This window comes from Ostrinia nubilalis, chromosome 2, assembly GCF_963855985.1.
Source record: "Ostrinia nubilalis chromosome 2, ilOstNubi1.1, whole genome shotgun sequence".
Classification (NCBI taxonomy): Eukaryota; Metazoa; Arthropoda; class Insecta; order Lepidoptera; family Crambidae; genus Ostrinia; species Ostrinia nubilalis.
The window spans coordinates 10,184,783-10,201,284 of NC_087089.1; the positions used below are offsets into that span (position 1 = coordinate 10,184,783).

The 16,502-nt window shown below is 35.1% G+C and overlaps 1 protein-coding gene across 1 annotated transcript in view; it reads right to left on the reverse strand.

Annotated features, from left to right (window-relative positions):
• Positions 1-16,502, reverse strand: part of LOC135077716 (cyclic nucleotide-gated channel rod photoreceptor subunit alpha) — a 63,454-nt gene that overhangs the window by 16,180 nt on the left and 30,772 nt on the right. Inside the window, exon 8 of the mRNA XM_063972289.1 lies at positions 3,426-3,569. Within this exon, the coding sequence (XP_063828359.1) occupies positions 3,426-3,569 (144 nt within the window). The remainder of the gene's footprint in view (positions 1-3,425; positions 3,570-16,502) is intronic.

Consider the following 16,502-nt stretch of genomic DNA (forward strand, 5'->3'; position numbering starts at 1 on the left):
TCTACAATTACATGTGGATGGCTATAAATAAAATGGGGAATAAGTTATTTCGGTAACAGATAACAAGAAACGCCAACAAACCGAAATTCTACACACCCACGTTCTGAGCTTATCAACCTACATAAAGTCAGTCTTAAATTCAAAACTAGCTGTGGTCTGTGGCTGTGCCGTGCGCAATTTTCAGGTAGTGTGTTTTAAAAACAACGGATTCTCCTATATTTTAACTTAAAACCCCTTTTATCTTAGTTTAAAGCAGATTTTAATTTAACGCAGCTAATCTCACGAGTGTGACACAGCCCTTTACAGTTTCTTCAGTTTTTCTTGAGACAATAGACTGATTAAATGTGCTAGAGGATAAAATACTCCTTCAAGATACTTTTAGCGATACACATCTATGAAATCTGTTGATTTATACTTAATACAATTATTCTTTTGCATAAATATCTTTCCAACAGTTACAATATGAAAAAATAAACTTTTACTTTTCTAAGCAACTCTTGAACTCGTACAAGTAAGCATATTATTGAAACTTTTACGGCTCTGGGTTCAACCCTTTCATGCCTGCCCTAGTTAGCTGTCCAAGTTGGTTTCTTTTCTGCCCGTTCTATAAATAGCCGATACCTCGACATAAAACATGGGTTTCATTAGCTACACAATCGCCTGGCCTAATGCAATATAGAATCGCCAGTCAATCTCAGCGCGCTTTTCAATGAGTTCCACAATCAGTCACGAACGGAGATAAGTATTGTTGGAAGTGTGTAGGTACATGGCTTTTTTCTGGTGTTAATGTTATTTCGCTCAAGCTATTTTTAAATTTCTATGCTGAGTGTCTTTAAAAGGGGAGTTATAAGTATATTCACATTGCAATATGGTTTTCACGAGACCGTTACTTATACAATGTCGCACGTATGACAACGTATACGACTATTTTTAATAGACTCGCGATATTACACATACGATATGAAACTGAGACTGAACTGTCTTATTTCACTTCTTATATAATAAGTTCACTGAAATATGTAGTTAAGGTGATAAAAAGTTCGCAATATTGATTGAAAGTTTGCAATACTTTATTTATCATTAGCATGTACGAGAAAAGATAATGTGCATAAACCTATTCGTGTTTTTATTAAGTAATAGTATTTGTAAATTAAAAATATACCTACGAGTACTGTTACAGCTACAGTACCTATAGATACGGCTCCATAAAGCCACATAAAGCTTTAATACCTATTGCCTAGATCTTAAGCAATAAAGCCTTCGTCCGATGGGGACAGAAATACTCAGAGAGCAATGTAAACAATCCGGAGTGCAGTCGCATCTGCCCTGGCCTAAGCACGTAGTTTATATTCAAATTGTTAGACGGTCGTCAACAAAGCGCGCCGATGTTATTCTTGTGTATAAAGGACGGCAAAAAACGCTGACTCTCTGTTTTTTAAGCTGACAAGAAATAAATTGACAGTGTGATTTAGCTCAGGAAATACAAAGCTTTTCTTTGATTCCATTCTACTTTAAAAAATATTTATTCATAAAAAAATATGGTGATGAATAAGTTAGATTCAGTCTTCGTCTTCGTTTCAGCCAAATGACGTCCACTGCTGGACAAAGGCCTCCCCCAAGGTTTTCCACAATGAACGGTCCTGCGCTGCCCGCATCCAGGCTCTTCCCGCGACCTTTACCAGATCGTCGGTCCACCTAGTAGGAGGCCTGCCCACGCTACGTCTTCCAGCCCGTGGTCGCCACTCGAGAACTTTCCTGCCCCAACGGCCATCGTCTCTACGAGCAATGTGCCCCGCCCACTGCCACTTGATTTTAGCAATTCTGCGAGCTATGTCGGTTACTTTGGTTCTCCTGCGGATCTCCTCATTTCTGATTCGATCACGTAGGGAGACTCCGAGCATAGCCCGCTCCATCGCCCTTTGGGTGACCTTGATTAGATTCAGTATTCAAGTTAAATTGTGTCAAAGGCGTATTAAAGACAACCAACCACTCAAGTATTAAATTATTTATCCGTTTGCATTAGCATAGCTTGCCTAAAATAGGTCATAAGTACAACAACATAAGCTTATAGAGAGCTTTTAAATTATCTACGTCATCCATCATTCCTTTTATAAAGGCTCACAATTAATATAGGTATTATTATCATTGCATGAGATCGCCATTCCCTGGATGTATTTCACTCAATTGAAATTCTTATCTGTGTAACTATGCCAGGTACAAAAACTCTGGGTTAAGTATCGCCGAGTTAAGTAGACCAGTAAGCTTGTTCAATAGAGGGTTGTTGGCTAAAAGTTTAAGCACCGGCTCAAAAATTACGCCGCAAAGACTAACGCAGCTCGTACCGCACTGCGCGTTTGAAGAAGATTAAATTACTCCAAATGTCTGCACTCTAATAACACTGTGTGCTGTACTGTGGTTCCCAAACAGTGGTCTGACGCATGGGTCAAAATAAGTATGCATTTTGAGTAAGTACTTATTACAGCGCCGTATGTCGTGAGTAGTTTTGAGTAAATAATTTTATTAGAATAATTTATTTTTAACGGGATTGCTACCATGTCTCTTATTATCTCTTATGCCTCCGATATTTCGGCACTGTTGCAAGCGCCATGATCACGGAGTAACAGAAAAGGCGAGCAAGCTCAAAATTTTTATTTTTTTTATTTAACAAATCGTGAAAAACTATCGTGATCACGGTATTGCACCTATTGCATTGTTGGTGCAAATAACGTCGACTTTTTGGTTCAGATTTATTTTCTGATTGATTTTTCTTATACGTTACGATACCGAGCGTAACCATTGTTCCGTGCGAACAACAAACAAATCAAAGCCAGTCAGAACTGACCGTGGTTCACAAATGTTTGAGAACCACTGGTATACAGTGTACACACGGGTGTACAGTGTACACTAGGCGCGGGAAGGGTTCTGTTAACTCGTTCCCCGCTTATTTGGACGTCGTGTGCAGTTTGCTAAGTAATCTCCTTTGCGGGTTTAGGTAACCGTGATCACGATAGTGTTGTGTCTGGCTCGGTGAGATATACTTGCCTATTTGTAATGGTGTGATTAACTGGCGATTGGTGTGACGCTGTTTTGCATCTTAGAAGCATGTATGTACAGTGTACGCGATGTTTTTTTTTCAGCCTTCGACACGCGTTTTACTATGATGCGTTAGCTTTGTTGTTAAACTATAATATTATTATGTAGCTATAGCTCTAACTCATTGGTTATTAAAAAATGTGTTTGCACTTTAAAATATGACACATGGCCACTTACACAAATCATGAATTTCTCTTATGGAAGTTTTATTTCCCAATTATTATAGTACGTATGAGTTCCAAAATCAAATGACCAGCAAACCATTTCTACTTTACGAAGGTTCTCTCTAAATAACAAAGTAGCTGGCAGGAAAGAAAAAAGTATTAACTCACCCTGGAACTCTTTCCTGGCGGTGCTGACCGACGTGACGATGTTGGCCACGTGTCCCAGTACCGTCGCGAAGAGAAGCAGCCCGAAGAGAAGCTGTGCTATCACGAAGACGTACTCTCCTTTGCTCCTCGGCCGCGGCAGGTCACCTGCGAAGTGAACGTGTTAATACAACTACGCAAAATAGGGTCATTTTTTTATACACAGGTCATAAGAAGACACTATAAATATAATTTTTTTATGCATAACAAGGCAGGCTCATTTGACCGCAATCGCACCTGATGTTAAGTGAGATGCAGTCTAGGATGATACATACATATCTACCCTATACGTAAGTAAGTGTTAAGAAAATGTGTGTTAATAAGGTATCTTTGACCTGAAAATGTTGTGAGAAAATGTAAACACGAAAAAAAACCTTTCATTTTAAATATTTTGGACTTAAGTAATTCTCAAGATTCTATTTCAATAAAACATTAAAAGTATTATTCCTACGTATAACTATGTGACTGAGTTTGAAACTTATTGCGAATACCATACAAATTTATTGAAATTCGCAAAACAGTGACAAAAACACAATTAATAAATATGGAGCCTTGTCAATAAAATATCCTCCAGGAAATAAATCATTATCACGAATTTCTGGCAAGCTTGAATGATCAATTATTCATCATGAATACTCCGAAATCTGCAGCCTAATGATTACTTTTGTTCCGAGAAATAAAATAAAAAATATGGTTGCAGGAATCGGAGGACGCACGAAATTATGAAATTAATTTTCACACGTCGTGCGACTACGGTGAATTAATATGAGGAGATTGTAAGTCGTATTTTATTCACATTTAAATAAAACAAATGAATTTTAATTCCGGACACGTCAACGGCATAAGCCTCCAATGAAATAATACCGTTCGACGAATAAAAAGGGCTCCATTTTGGAAAATGGTTTCGATGTAGCCTAGATTACTTATCTGTCTCACTCACTCGACAAGGAAAAGTTTAAAAACAAATCATATAACTTTTCTTAAAATCATGTAGTAAAAAAGTACGAGGCGGTAATTGTTTTAATTATGGTGGAAGTAGGTATAGGAAAATTCTCGGGAAAGTTGATGATTTTCCGACCTTTTATTTAAATCGGTTTGGTTAAATTCAGTTTAAGCGTGAAAAATCAGACAGACGGACAGAAAAAAAAATTCTAATATTCTTACTAGTATAGAAGCTTGACGTTTCAGCTATTGCTAAAGCCGAGGTCTCAAGCAGACCAACAACTTTAATAAACTATTTGCACATACCATGACATTTCGGATTGAATTTCAGCTCTACCGCAAGCCAGTGTACATTGTACTCCCAGGGAGCGTGCCTCCATAACCATGGCGCGGATAAACCGGCGATCAGGTAACGGATGGTTTGACCGCAAGGATTTGTAAGACTAACGAGCGAATAATTAAAATCTAAAGTAAAGCCAGACACAGTTTTGTTAAAAAAATCACATGAAATTGTAACTGATACAACACCTGCTCTTTTACACATTTTTGGGCGTAATAAAAGTTAATTACAAGGTTATTTTTGTCACAATTATCCGAAAATACCTTCAAAGGTTTTTAACTTCCCGCCAAAAGTTCTTTTTCTCTATGGCTTGCGTCAGGGAAGCGGAGAAACTTCCGCAAAACGAAAACAAATGACGATGGTTCTATAAAAAAAAATACAAGTAAATACTCGTATTAGTACCTAGCCGGTTCTAACCGGCCGGCTTAACCAAAAAGTTTAAAGACTTAATTAAAAACTCAAAATAAGTAAGTCTATTTATACAAATTAATTGTATTTTAATCTGTCACTAAACAATTCATAGCTACCATAATTTTCACGCACTTTTAAAGACATGTTACTAAAATAATATTATCACAAAACATAAGCCGCGGACATCGTTTATCCATTATTAAAAAAAATATCGCAAAATATCGTTAGCTAGACGGCTTTCAAGTAGGTATAATAGCTACCTATAACATGCACGGATTACACAGCGCTGCAGGCGGTCTTTTTAACACAATGTTCAAGAGCTCTCATCGCGAGACGTCTAATGCAGAGTGTAGATTAAAATCTGCGCAATATAAGTAAGAGATTTAATAGATGAAAGCAAATATACTCTTTAGAAACATTGTTTTGTACAATGGAGTAGGTATTAAATTATGGTAATAGAACGCTAAATGCTTATGCGTGGTTAATGTGGTTATGTGAGAATTGTTTTTCAAGATGTTTGTGTTAATTCTGGTATCAGACTTAATGAACCGCTTTAAGTTGACTTAGCTTACTATAGGAAATAATAGATGATCAAGTTATTTGCATATTTAATACAAACTTTTCTCGTAGCTTCAGAGCAATCAGTTTGCACAAAAGTCGATGTCTTTATAATAGGTCCAAGAATGCATTATAATTAATTGGTTTAGCAGCTTAGGTTGTGGCTTAGGCATGAAAATTTTAAAAGTAAACAATCAGAGTTGTCTACATTTATCATAGTAATATAATAATAGAGTGAAGTCAGATAAAAATAAACACCCTATATAACAAACACGTTGATTAAACTTAACAAACAAAAATAAACTCTGCTATACCAGCTTAGAGCGCAATCTTCGTTTGTTTTATTAACGTAGCAACAAACACTTGTAATTGAAATAAAGCGGTAAAAAACGGTATAACAAACGTTGGGATCCGACAATACAAAGCCACTGGCCGCAAAAGAGAAACGTTGTTACATCGCAAATTTACGGATAGATGTACCATAATGAGGGCATAAACTGGACGAATTTATAAGGGTACGGGCCCTGCGAAATCCACCGGCTTCATTTTTGCCCGTCGCGCGAGTCAATGTCACTTTAAGCTGCGGGGTAAGTACTTTATCCCACCACCTGTGACGTGGATTTTGTTTTTAAAGTGGGAAAATACCAGACAATCTTTACAGTTGAATAGAATCATGTGCAAGGAGGATTTCAGAGACTGGGCGGTAACGGTAAGTGTTTGTATAATTGTGTATGTGATATCGTTTTTAGGAGACTGAACTTAGATTTGAAAATGCATTCGTCTTCTTTTCCTCCGCTATTGTTCCGTAGTCAGTTTTAAGAGGGTGAGTCTTTCATTGAGGAATTTGTATTCGGTCCCCAGGGGCAACGTAATATTTTATTAGATATAGAGTAAAAAATCACTTGTATCACTTCTGAGTAAGTACCTAGTTTGGCTAGAATACTGCAGACCATGGTTGTTGTGTCCTCAAGTTGTGCTCACTATCACAATGACACCATTATACCATGTCTTATGCAAATAAAATTATCATTATCAAGTCATCATGGCCCATAATAAAAGTAGTAGAAGAACATTTAGAGATTTACAACTAATAACTCCAACCGTCTCATTTCTCAACCGTCTCCTGCTTTGTAAAGATTCGATAAGTAATTGAAAATTTTTCTGTGAATTAAACTACTCGTATGATAAATCCTACTCTAAACATCAACTGTTGGACAGAAATTAGCCAATTAAATCTCTAAATCACGAGTTGATAACTGAATTTCCGCTTATTTGAAATGGATTCCAAATAAGCGGATAATAACGTTTTATGCATCAAACTATTCATGATTTAACTATCATTCATTCAATAAATGTATTACACTAACAATAATTAGTATATTAAGCTATGATAAGCTCTTCATTTCAGTTTTAATGAATAGATTTAAAGCTCGGCTTATGTTAAAGTCACAAGCATTAATAAGTACTAATCATTTTACAAACATACAAAAGGTACCTAAATATTTTAACTTAGGACTACGAAACAAAACTTTATGCGCCTGTTCAAACCAGAAGACGATTTCAAAACATCATAAATCCTAAAACGTAAGGTACAAATTCGTGTTCATTTTGTGCAAAATTATTACACGATTTTGAATCCAAATAGTTCTAAAACACGTGCCCAGCTTAGCACAATCACGTAGCGGCGCTTAATTCGAGGAACACGTCTCCAAAATGCTGCCCAACATAGAAGTCACCGTGTTATTACAGCATGTTATATTCAGTGGTGTATCCTCGTAATTTTTCGATGAAATTTGCTGGCGCAGCGTATTCCCTTAGCTGTGTTTTGGTACGCCCCAGCGGCCGATAAGGTTTGTGGGGCGATGGTTTGGAAGACAGATCGCCTGTACTAAGATGACAGTGAGAACGGGGTCCCATATCCACTTTTATGGATAACGTTATTAAACTAAATTGTGTGTCCTTTTCGGCGATGCCAAACCGATGGTATTGTTATTTAGGGTGTATTTTTTTTATCGCACAAACCCCTTGGTATTGACGTTCATATCGATTAGAATCAATACGTACTTACCAGTTGTAGTTAAATAGGTACCTATGTGAAAAGTTAGTATAATTACGAATAGAAAATTAATACGGCAATTCTCGCAAATCTCTGATACTTACACAAATTATTATCGTTCAAGAGAGAGAGGAGCCTTGGGAGTTGGGAGACTGTTCAAATTTATTTTATAGAATGTTGTAGAAAAGAGAAATACATTTGCCCTTATCGCTAGAATTTACTAACTGGCACCAGAAAACAAAATGATAGCGGAGAAAGATAACGCTCTGTATAGAAATAAAGTCAAAAAACTCGCTAAAGCTAAGATGAAACGAGGCCTATTAATAAAACGCATCTTACCGAAATACTGTTAAAGTTGTTTAAGTAAATTCAACAACTTGAAGCGTAAATACCTTTCGTGTAAACTATTTTAGAGGTAAGCTTCTCAAAGTTTGCATCGCGGCCGTTAAGTTTTATCGTGCAAAAGATGTGTCAAAAGTTAAATTGTGTTTTAGGGGCCCGCAGTCAGGCCTATATAGACAAACAAAGCGATTGTTGAAGTATTTCTGTATACAAATAAAGTACACTTTTGCTCTAAAGACGAAAATCCTGCCTAAAAATCCTATATTAAGCGTCACGTGCCTAAAAGAATGTGTATAACGGCAATATTGCATCAATGTAAGCATGCCTTGCACTATCATTTAAAAAATGTCTTCAAAGTTGCTAAAATAACATTTATTTTGTCTGCATACGTATACTCGTAAATGTTAGTTCCCCAAACACGTGTTAAGTACCTATATATTTTTGATACGGAATAAAAATTGATCTGTTTAAATATATTCAGGAAAACATTAAACATTTTTGACGTGAAATAAACATTGCAGCATCGAAATAAATATTCCGAGAAAATTAAATAGGTACGATGTTCTTTTATTTGCTGTAGCATTTTAAAAAATATACACGAACGCGTTACAGCAATTGCTACAGATTTTAATATCCGGTGCGAGTTACATTACAGTTTAATATAGCAGCTGCAGTAGTTCAACAATAGTTAATAAACGCCGAGACACCTTTATTGCGTCTGTATGCGCACATCCGACGTTATTAGTAGTATGTAATGACATTTGTAACATAGTTCGCGCCAAGTTGGTCTCGTACTCTCATAGCATAGTCACACCTTTACAAATGGTAAACGTGTGCTCTACGTAGCTTTGCACTGCACGCAATAGATGATATCGTATAAGTGTATCCATTTTGCCAACAGTTTGTTTTATTTTTCATTGCAATTTTAAGCTTTTTTATCACAGTATTTAGGAATTAATATACCAAAAATAACCATAGACAGGCCTATTCCCACTTGGTGGAAGACGGATTTACCAATAGTATTGAAAATTATCAAAAGTTGCAACGATTGATGATGATGTGAATGACACACACCCGTATTTATAAACGATGCTTGCTTATTTGAAGCAGCAAATCGAACGCACAGCGTTGAATAAAGCTCAGTGATTGGTTCGTGTATCACCCTGTGCGTCCACGCTCACTGTGAGACCTCATAGTACCTACTGTTTGTGAATACGGGTGTCAGACACTTACTTCTTTCATAGCAAAATGACGAAAGCATATACTTAGTTATTATCTCAACTTTCTCAGGATATTCAATGCAATCACCGCAGCCCTAAGTCACACCGGAATATTACGTACACTCATTAAATCTAATTATAGCAAAAGGAACAATCACCTCTAAGTGATGAGCCAATTAGGACCATTTCGGGCGTTTATTAATACATAATTAAGTAGGAAACAGTCCAGGTGAAACGTATATAATAACAAGCGTTTGCCCGAAGCACAAAGGATTTGCTTGATTTAAACTTTTCCCATTATCGTGAGGGCTCTTGTATGCCACAGGGTTGCCACTAACTGGAAATTACGAGTATTGTCTTATAATCTAATTTGTTTCTGAATGTAAAGCTATTTTGTATACTTGCTCTGAAATGTTATCAGTAAATAATTTTATAGTTCCTAGTATAGTATAGACATTAATAATTTTAAGTAACCTAACTGCCATGTTACATATTAAGGAAACATTAAACATATTGAGTATGATATCATTACTTTTCTTAAGATAATAAATAAGAATAATTTCTTACAATTTATTACATTTTAATACAATGTTATTTAGCCGCATAAAAAAGTTGGCTACGCTTTAACAAGCAAAGTAAATCGCCACAAAAGTTTCTATTGTTGTTTCAAATTTCTTCGCACATAAATTAATCAATACTATCTATACTAATATTATAAATGCGAAAGTAAGTCTGTCTGTCTGTCTCGCTTTCACGCCTAAACCACTGAACCGATTTTGATGAAATTTAGCAGGGAGATAGTTTGAGTCCCGGGAAAGGACATAGGATAGTTTTTATCCCGGTTTTTAAAACAGGGACGCGCGCTATAAAATTTTAATGTGACAGACAAAATTCCACGCGGGCGAAGCCGCGAGCGGAAAGCTAGTTTTTTTTTTTTTTTTTTTAATTTGGGCATTTTTAATTTCAGAGAGAGCGCGGCGCTATCGGTTTACGCGTTGCTCTCTCCTACGTGATTTAGGATTTTAATTGTTGAAAGATTTTAGGTTGCTAACTATGTTTTCAATGTGGGTGGTAAATGTTGTTATGGAATCTTGCTTGGTTATAATTTGTTGGAAATTGAATGGGTCGATGTTGTAAATTTGGCAAACTATATTGATTAATATTGGCATAAAAATCGAATATAATTGTATTATAATTTCTTAACGAAAATTGGCAACCCTAACATTATCGGACTCTACAAAAACAGAGTATATTAGTCCTTATTTCAATACGCTTACAGTCCACAATCAAATAACAACCTTTGTTGTCGATGTTGACCGTGCGTGCCGGTGGAGAGGTAATCTAATTATGGTAAACTTAGTGGCATTATCCTAATTAGGTAAAAGTTCATATTAAATTACTTGTAAAGATTGTTTAGGCATAAAAATAATTACGAAGCCTCCATGTACCAAATATATTAAGTACTATACAATTTACTATATTGATTAATATTGGCATAAAAATCGAATATAATTGTATTATAATTTCTTAACGAAAATTGGCAACCCTAACATTATCGGACTCTACAAAAACAGAGTATATTAGTCCTTATTTCAATACGCTTACAGTCCACAATCAAATAACAACCTTTGTTGTCGATGTTGACCGTGCGTGCCGGTGGAGAGGTAATCTAATTATGGTAAACTTAGTGGCATTATCCTAATTAGGTAAAAGTTCATATTAAATTACTTGTAAAGATTGTTTAGGCATAAAAATAATTACGAAGCCTCCATGTACCAAATATATTAAGTACTATACAATTTATGCGAGTACCAATATTATATTACAAACTAACACCCATTACATATCACATGGAATATAAAAGAAAGAAACTACCATTTTGTAGAGTCTAAAGTCACAAAGTGTTTTTTCGCTGCTAGAAGAATCCGCTATCCGTAAAAAGATAAGTAAATAAGAAAGATTTCGATAAAAAGAAGTGCAAAGGAACCTCTAACTCAAAAAAGTTAGTCATCGCAGCAGATTTACATCTTGTCGTTTTAATAATCATTCAATGGCGTTAAAGTTCATAGTATTTAGTATAATCAAAGTAATACTAGGGTAATTCCAGGATACATGCCCCAGTGGGATAGGTGCCGCGATTTTAAATACACTATGTTACAAGCAACTTAGCCTAAAGTTATAGTACGTATAATAGAAAGTGACCTCCCCGTACCAATTTTCGCCTCGCAAACCATCAAAGAGTGCGTTAGTTAGCGAGCGTCGAAATAAAATTGGTAAGTATCTTTTAATGGATAATTTTTTTGTCAGCTGTAAAATGAAGCAGATTTTTATATAATTTGATAGACTATCTTATAAATTAGACGGGATAGCTATGTTTAATTCGATTTTTAGTGTTATTATATTTTTTATTAAAAAAAGGCACCTATCCTATGCTAAAAGGATAGTTGCCTAATTTTTTTTGGGTATAGATGCCCTTAGGGCCATGTCCCATGCACCTAGGGGCATCTATCCTAACCTGCTCTTTTTGTCACAAGTAGCAAGTAAGAAGAAAAATAGAATGTAGTACGGCTAACCTTAGGAAAGTAATAAATAGGGTGCCCTTCTGATCGAATTACCTTTTTACCCGACTTCGGGTGGATGTACTACTATGTACTATTTTTAATAAAAAATATTAAATTTCATTTTTAATTCATTTAATAACAAACAATCTTAAATAATAATACTTGGCTTGTTTGATTTCAAAATGCATTTGATCCTTAGAATTCAAAAACTGTATTAACGAGTCATCTATTCCTGCATCAGGCATCTATCCTTTGAAGCAATCATACAGTGAGTCTTCTATCCCCTACATTAGGCGTCTATCCCACTTTTTAGAGATCAATTAAAATGGTATTTGCTCAGAATCGGTATTAACTTAAACTAAAATAATTATAGTAATATCATAGACGAAAAACCAAAGTTTACAGATACTAAGGTCAAATTGTTGATAAAAACTTACTGACTGAGTTACAGAGCTGTTTCAAAAAGTGGGGCATCTATCCTGGACTTACCCTATACAATGTATTGAGTGATTAATTTAATACCTTCGTACTACATAAGTGCGCGTATTGTCTCCCATACACCCATTATGTAATCAGCAAATGCATATACATTTGATACATCCAAACCTTCTATGTTCATCGAACCGTCCCCTACTAATTGTATGTAACTCATCTTCCGCCACATGCAATTAGGGAACTACATACAAACATTGTCATTTGACGTTTACAATAATTTACCTTGGCACAAACGATGTCGAAGCGTTAAGCCATGCATATCACGTGACATACTGTGAAATGTTCCCACCTATGCGTTTGCTCGTTAATTAGCGAATAATGCCAAATTAACCAATTACTGTTTTGGTAACACTTTGATTGAAATGTGTTTGGGGTACTAAAATATTGTTTTCAAAATGAGCTTACATTTTACCTTTATGTTTCGTTTATAAGTCGACTTTCTATGCACATTTGGCTCTTTGACTCTTTTTATATTAAAAGCTTTTGTAGTTCCTAAATGTGTAGTTCACAGCACTACAAGGGTACCTGTACGAGAACGGATATTTATTTTATACATTTTCATACATACTCGTAAGTATTAAATATTACACATTTAAAAACACCCTCACCAGCAATGCAAACAGATACTTTTAATTGTTTGTATTGTGCAGGAACCGAACTGAAGACCTCTCTTGATATCAGCTCCACAACAGCACATTAAGTGATTTTGAAAAATCGTAAACGTTACATAAAATCTTGTAACTCTCGTAGCTATCATAATATTCTTCCTAAAGAAATGCGGTGGGGTTCTATTGACGTCAGCCACTTCGTTGTATTTAATCATAAGTATTCATATATTATGTAGAAAGTATGCATGTATGTGTACCTACACCGAGGTTGGTGGGTAAATTGAATTTTCCATTGAATCGCGCAACCACAGTACATCGCGTTCGTCACAATCATTACGCGAAATTATTCGGTGGTTTTGATTTATTGTTTCGGTTAATTAAACTCATATAATGGGCTAACATTTTGAATTGATTTAATGTGCAATTATACAAAACTGGTTTCTTGTTTCTGTCGCGTTATTAAGGCCATTTATTGTAGCCTGATGTGACGTTAATGTATTTTAGAGGTGATAATTTTGATAATAATTTAATGTGTCCTGTTTTCAAAACATTATAAGCATTACCCTTAAATGGTTTTTGTCCGTTTTAAAGGACATGTCAAATAATTGCTTACAGAATCTAATTTAAAGCAATTTATCGACTTTCAAGGGATATTTTATAAAAAGCATGATATTTTATGTGAACCACGGGGCAGTAGTTCAATAAAAAGCCGCGAATTTTAAAAATCAAGACAGTTGAAAAACTGCTACAGCAAGGTCAAGTTCAGTTTTACTAATAAAACCCTCCATTTTTATTACTATTTTCAGTCGAGCGCTTATTTCGTTTCGTTGTTAAATCTATTCATATTTCGTAGAATTCGTAGTAATTCCATGTTCAGTTCAGATCAAACTTTTACTGTACCTACATTTAGAAAAACGCTCCATCTCTACGACTATTTTCAGTCGAGCGCTTATTTCGTTAACGTGTCCAAAAATGGAAAGGGTTGTCAACAAGGGCACAACAAAGGCACATCTCCCGCAAACAGAAATTGTAACTTCGGTACGACTCAACAAAAAGTCCCGCACACAATGCAGCCGGTCGGCACACGTTTACTTCTCACATTTCATTCCTATCGATGTTCGTTGAATAGCGGCCGAGAGATGTTTTTTCAAGATCGACTGTATTTGAAGGGGAAACAGCACGTTTTGCTGTGTTATCAAATAAAGTAAATGGAAAAAAAAATATTGTTTAAAACACTGATATGCGGCGTGTTTGATTTTTATAAAGTAATATAATATGATGCAATTTAACATAATGAGAGCTTTAAATATTTACTTCATTTATCTCAGACATGGACATGTTGACATAAACGTGCTTTTGGTGCATTTGGATATTCAGTAAGTTGGTACCTACCTTCTTACTTATTTATTTTTGTTCTTTTGGCTTTTATGGTTTGCCTTTAGCCCTTTGGTTTAGCCATTGACTGGTGTATTCTTTTCTTTTTTTGTTTAACAAAGGGACGACATTGGTTGTGATATTCAAAGTATATTTGTGTCAGAGCACTCACTTTATCGTTTTAAAATTAATCTATTTTCAAATTCAACATTTCACAGAGGAGATTCCAAAATTAAAAATGATCAAAGAAACCTTCAGTTCCGTTTCAAAGACTTTTTTTTTAATTTAACGCCACCCCACTTCCAGGATTGTTTTGAAAAATTCAACACGAAGGGCGGATTCTATCGAGGAATATTTTTCGTATGTCATTTTGCCACGATTCAATTCCGCGCTCTGACAAAATTGTGTTCGGAATTTTCAAACGCTTGAGGCGTGTGGATTTCCTTGATTTAGGCAAAGGTATCCTATCTTGGTATAATTAAAGTTCACAGTTCGGTCAAACATTGCAAGCTTATTCGAAAAGAATATTATGGTTTCATAATTCGGAGGGAACGTATTAAGAAATCGGCATTATTTAACCAAAACGTGATAGCAAATATTCAGTTTTTCCGACATAACATGCCTGAAAGTATTCTTTCATAATAATGTTACGATTGAAATATCTCTTTTGACAATTTCATCATAGCATTCCAACAGCAGGCGTGTATTGTCGAAAATTAAATAAAACTTGCTTGTAAAATATTTCAAAAATTTCTTCCGTAACTGCATGTCACGTTTCATTTATACGGGCGGATGAGACACTAGTAATGGAAGTACCTAGTTTTCTCTTTGTACCTATTAAAATGTATTTTCAACATTTCATAACTGAAGTAAATTCCTGTGTCATAACAGGAAACGGCTGATTAATTTTATAAACTTTTTCTTTATAACATACGTAACGTGATTTTCAGTGAAATTCAATATTATGTAAGAGGAAATATAAAAGCATTTAGCTATCTGCTTCATAATACATTTATTTTAGTAATGATAAATTAAGTAAATTTTGTTGCCGTTTATGTAAAATTTCAAAGTAATGTCTAAGCTATAAGTACCTAATCTAACAAGCGAGCCTTCTCGGCATAACACTATTATTTTTGGTAAATATAAAAAACAAAGATTTTCTTGCATGAATCATGACCGCAGATTTACAAAATACCATAAGTAAAAAATTCAACTTTAAAAAGTTAGCAATTCCAACAAAATTTAGCACATCAAAAATTCCTACACGTTAAATCATACGTTTTAATACTTATCACACCTCGGTGCTCCATTCCGCGAATTACAGGAGCGTTCGCGTCCTCAAACGGCTAATAAAAGTATTTGTAATATCTTGCTGAAGGTACGAGTATGAGCCGCCTTATGGCTCAAGACTGACGTCATGAATGCATGGCTCTTGTTACTAACGTTGTGAGGGTGATATTTATGCAGAGTTATGAAATGACAACCCAAAAATTTTCCGTCAATTCTCTCTCAACTCTCACATTCATTTTATTTTCCGTACATTTCATATTTTATTATGTCTGTAAAATATAAACTAAATTATAAATAACGAATTATTATTATGCCTTAGCCATGTCAACCTACCACAAACTGATAAACTGTATCTATTTTGAACCATAAAATAGAGAAACCGTGCGTGAAAATTGACATTTAATTTTAATGTTGTGTTTGACCTGATGTGCTGTTAGGTGGTACGAGTACCTACTAACAGGCCCGATTTACTAGAAACGATAATTTAATTTTGCAGTTTGGTTTACTGTCAATATTAACAATGCCCTCAAATTGTACACGATCATGAGAAATTTCTATTTTATTGAACTTTAGTTCTGAACCAAAAGCGCCACCACTAGAAATTGTACGTGCAACCCTTAATTTCCCGACTGTTCATCGACGCGGAACTCACAATGATGGTCATTAAACAGAATGGCGTCTCACGATGGAACACCTTTCCCTCTCATTTCATATTACTCATTACTATCAATATTAGCAACACCCTTAAAACATGGTCATGAGAAACGTCCTCAATATTTCAGTTATCATTGAACTCTGGTGCTAAAATAAAAGCGCCCACCACGCTTTAGTTTTACATAGTATA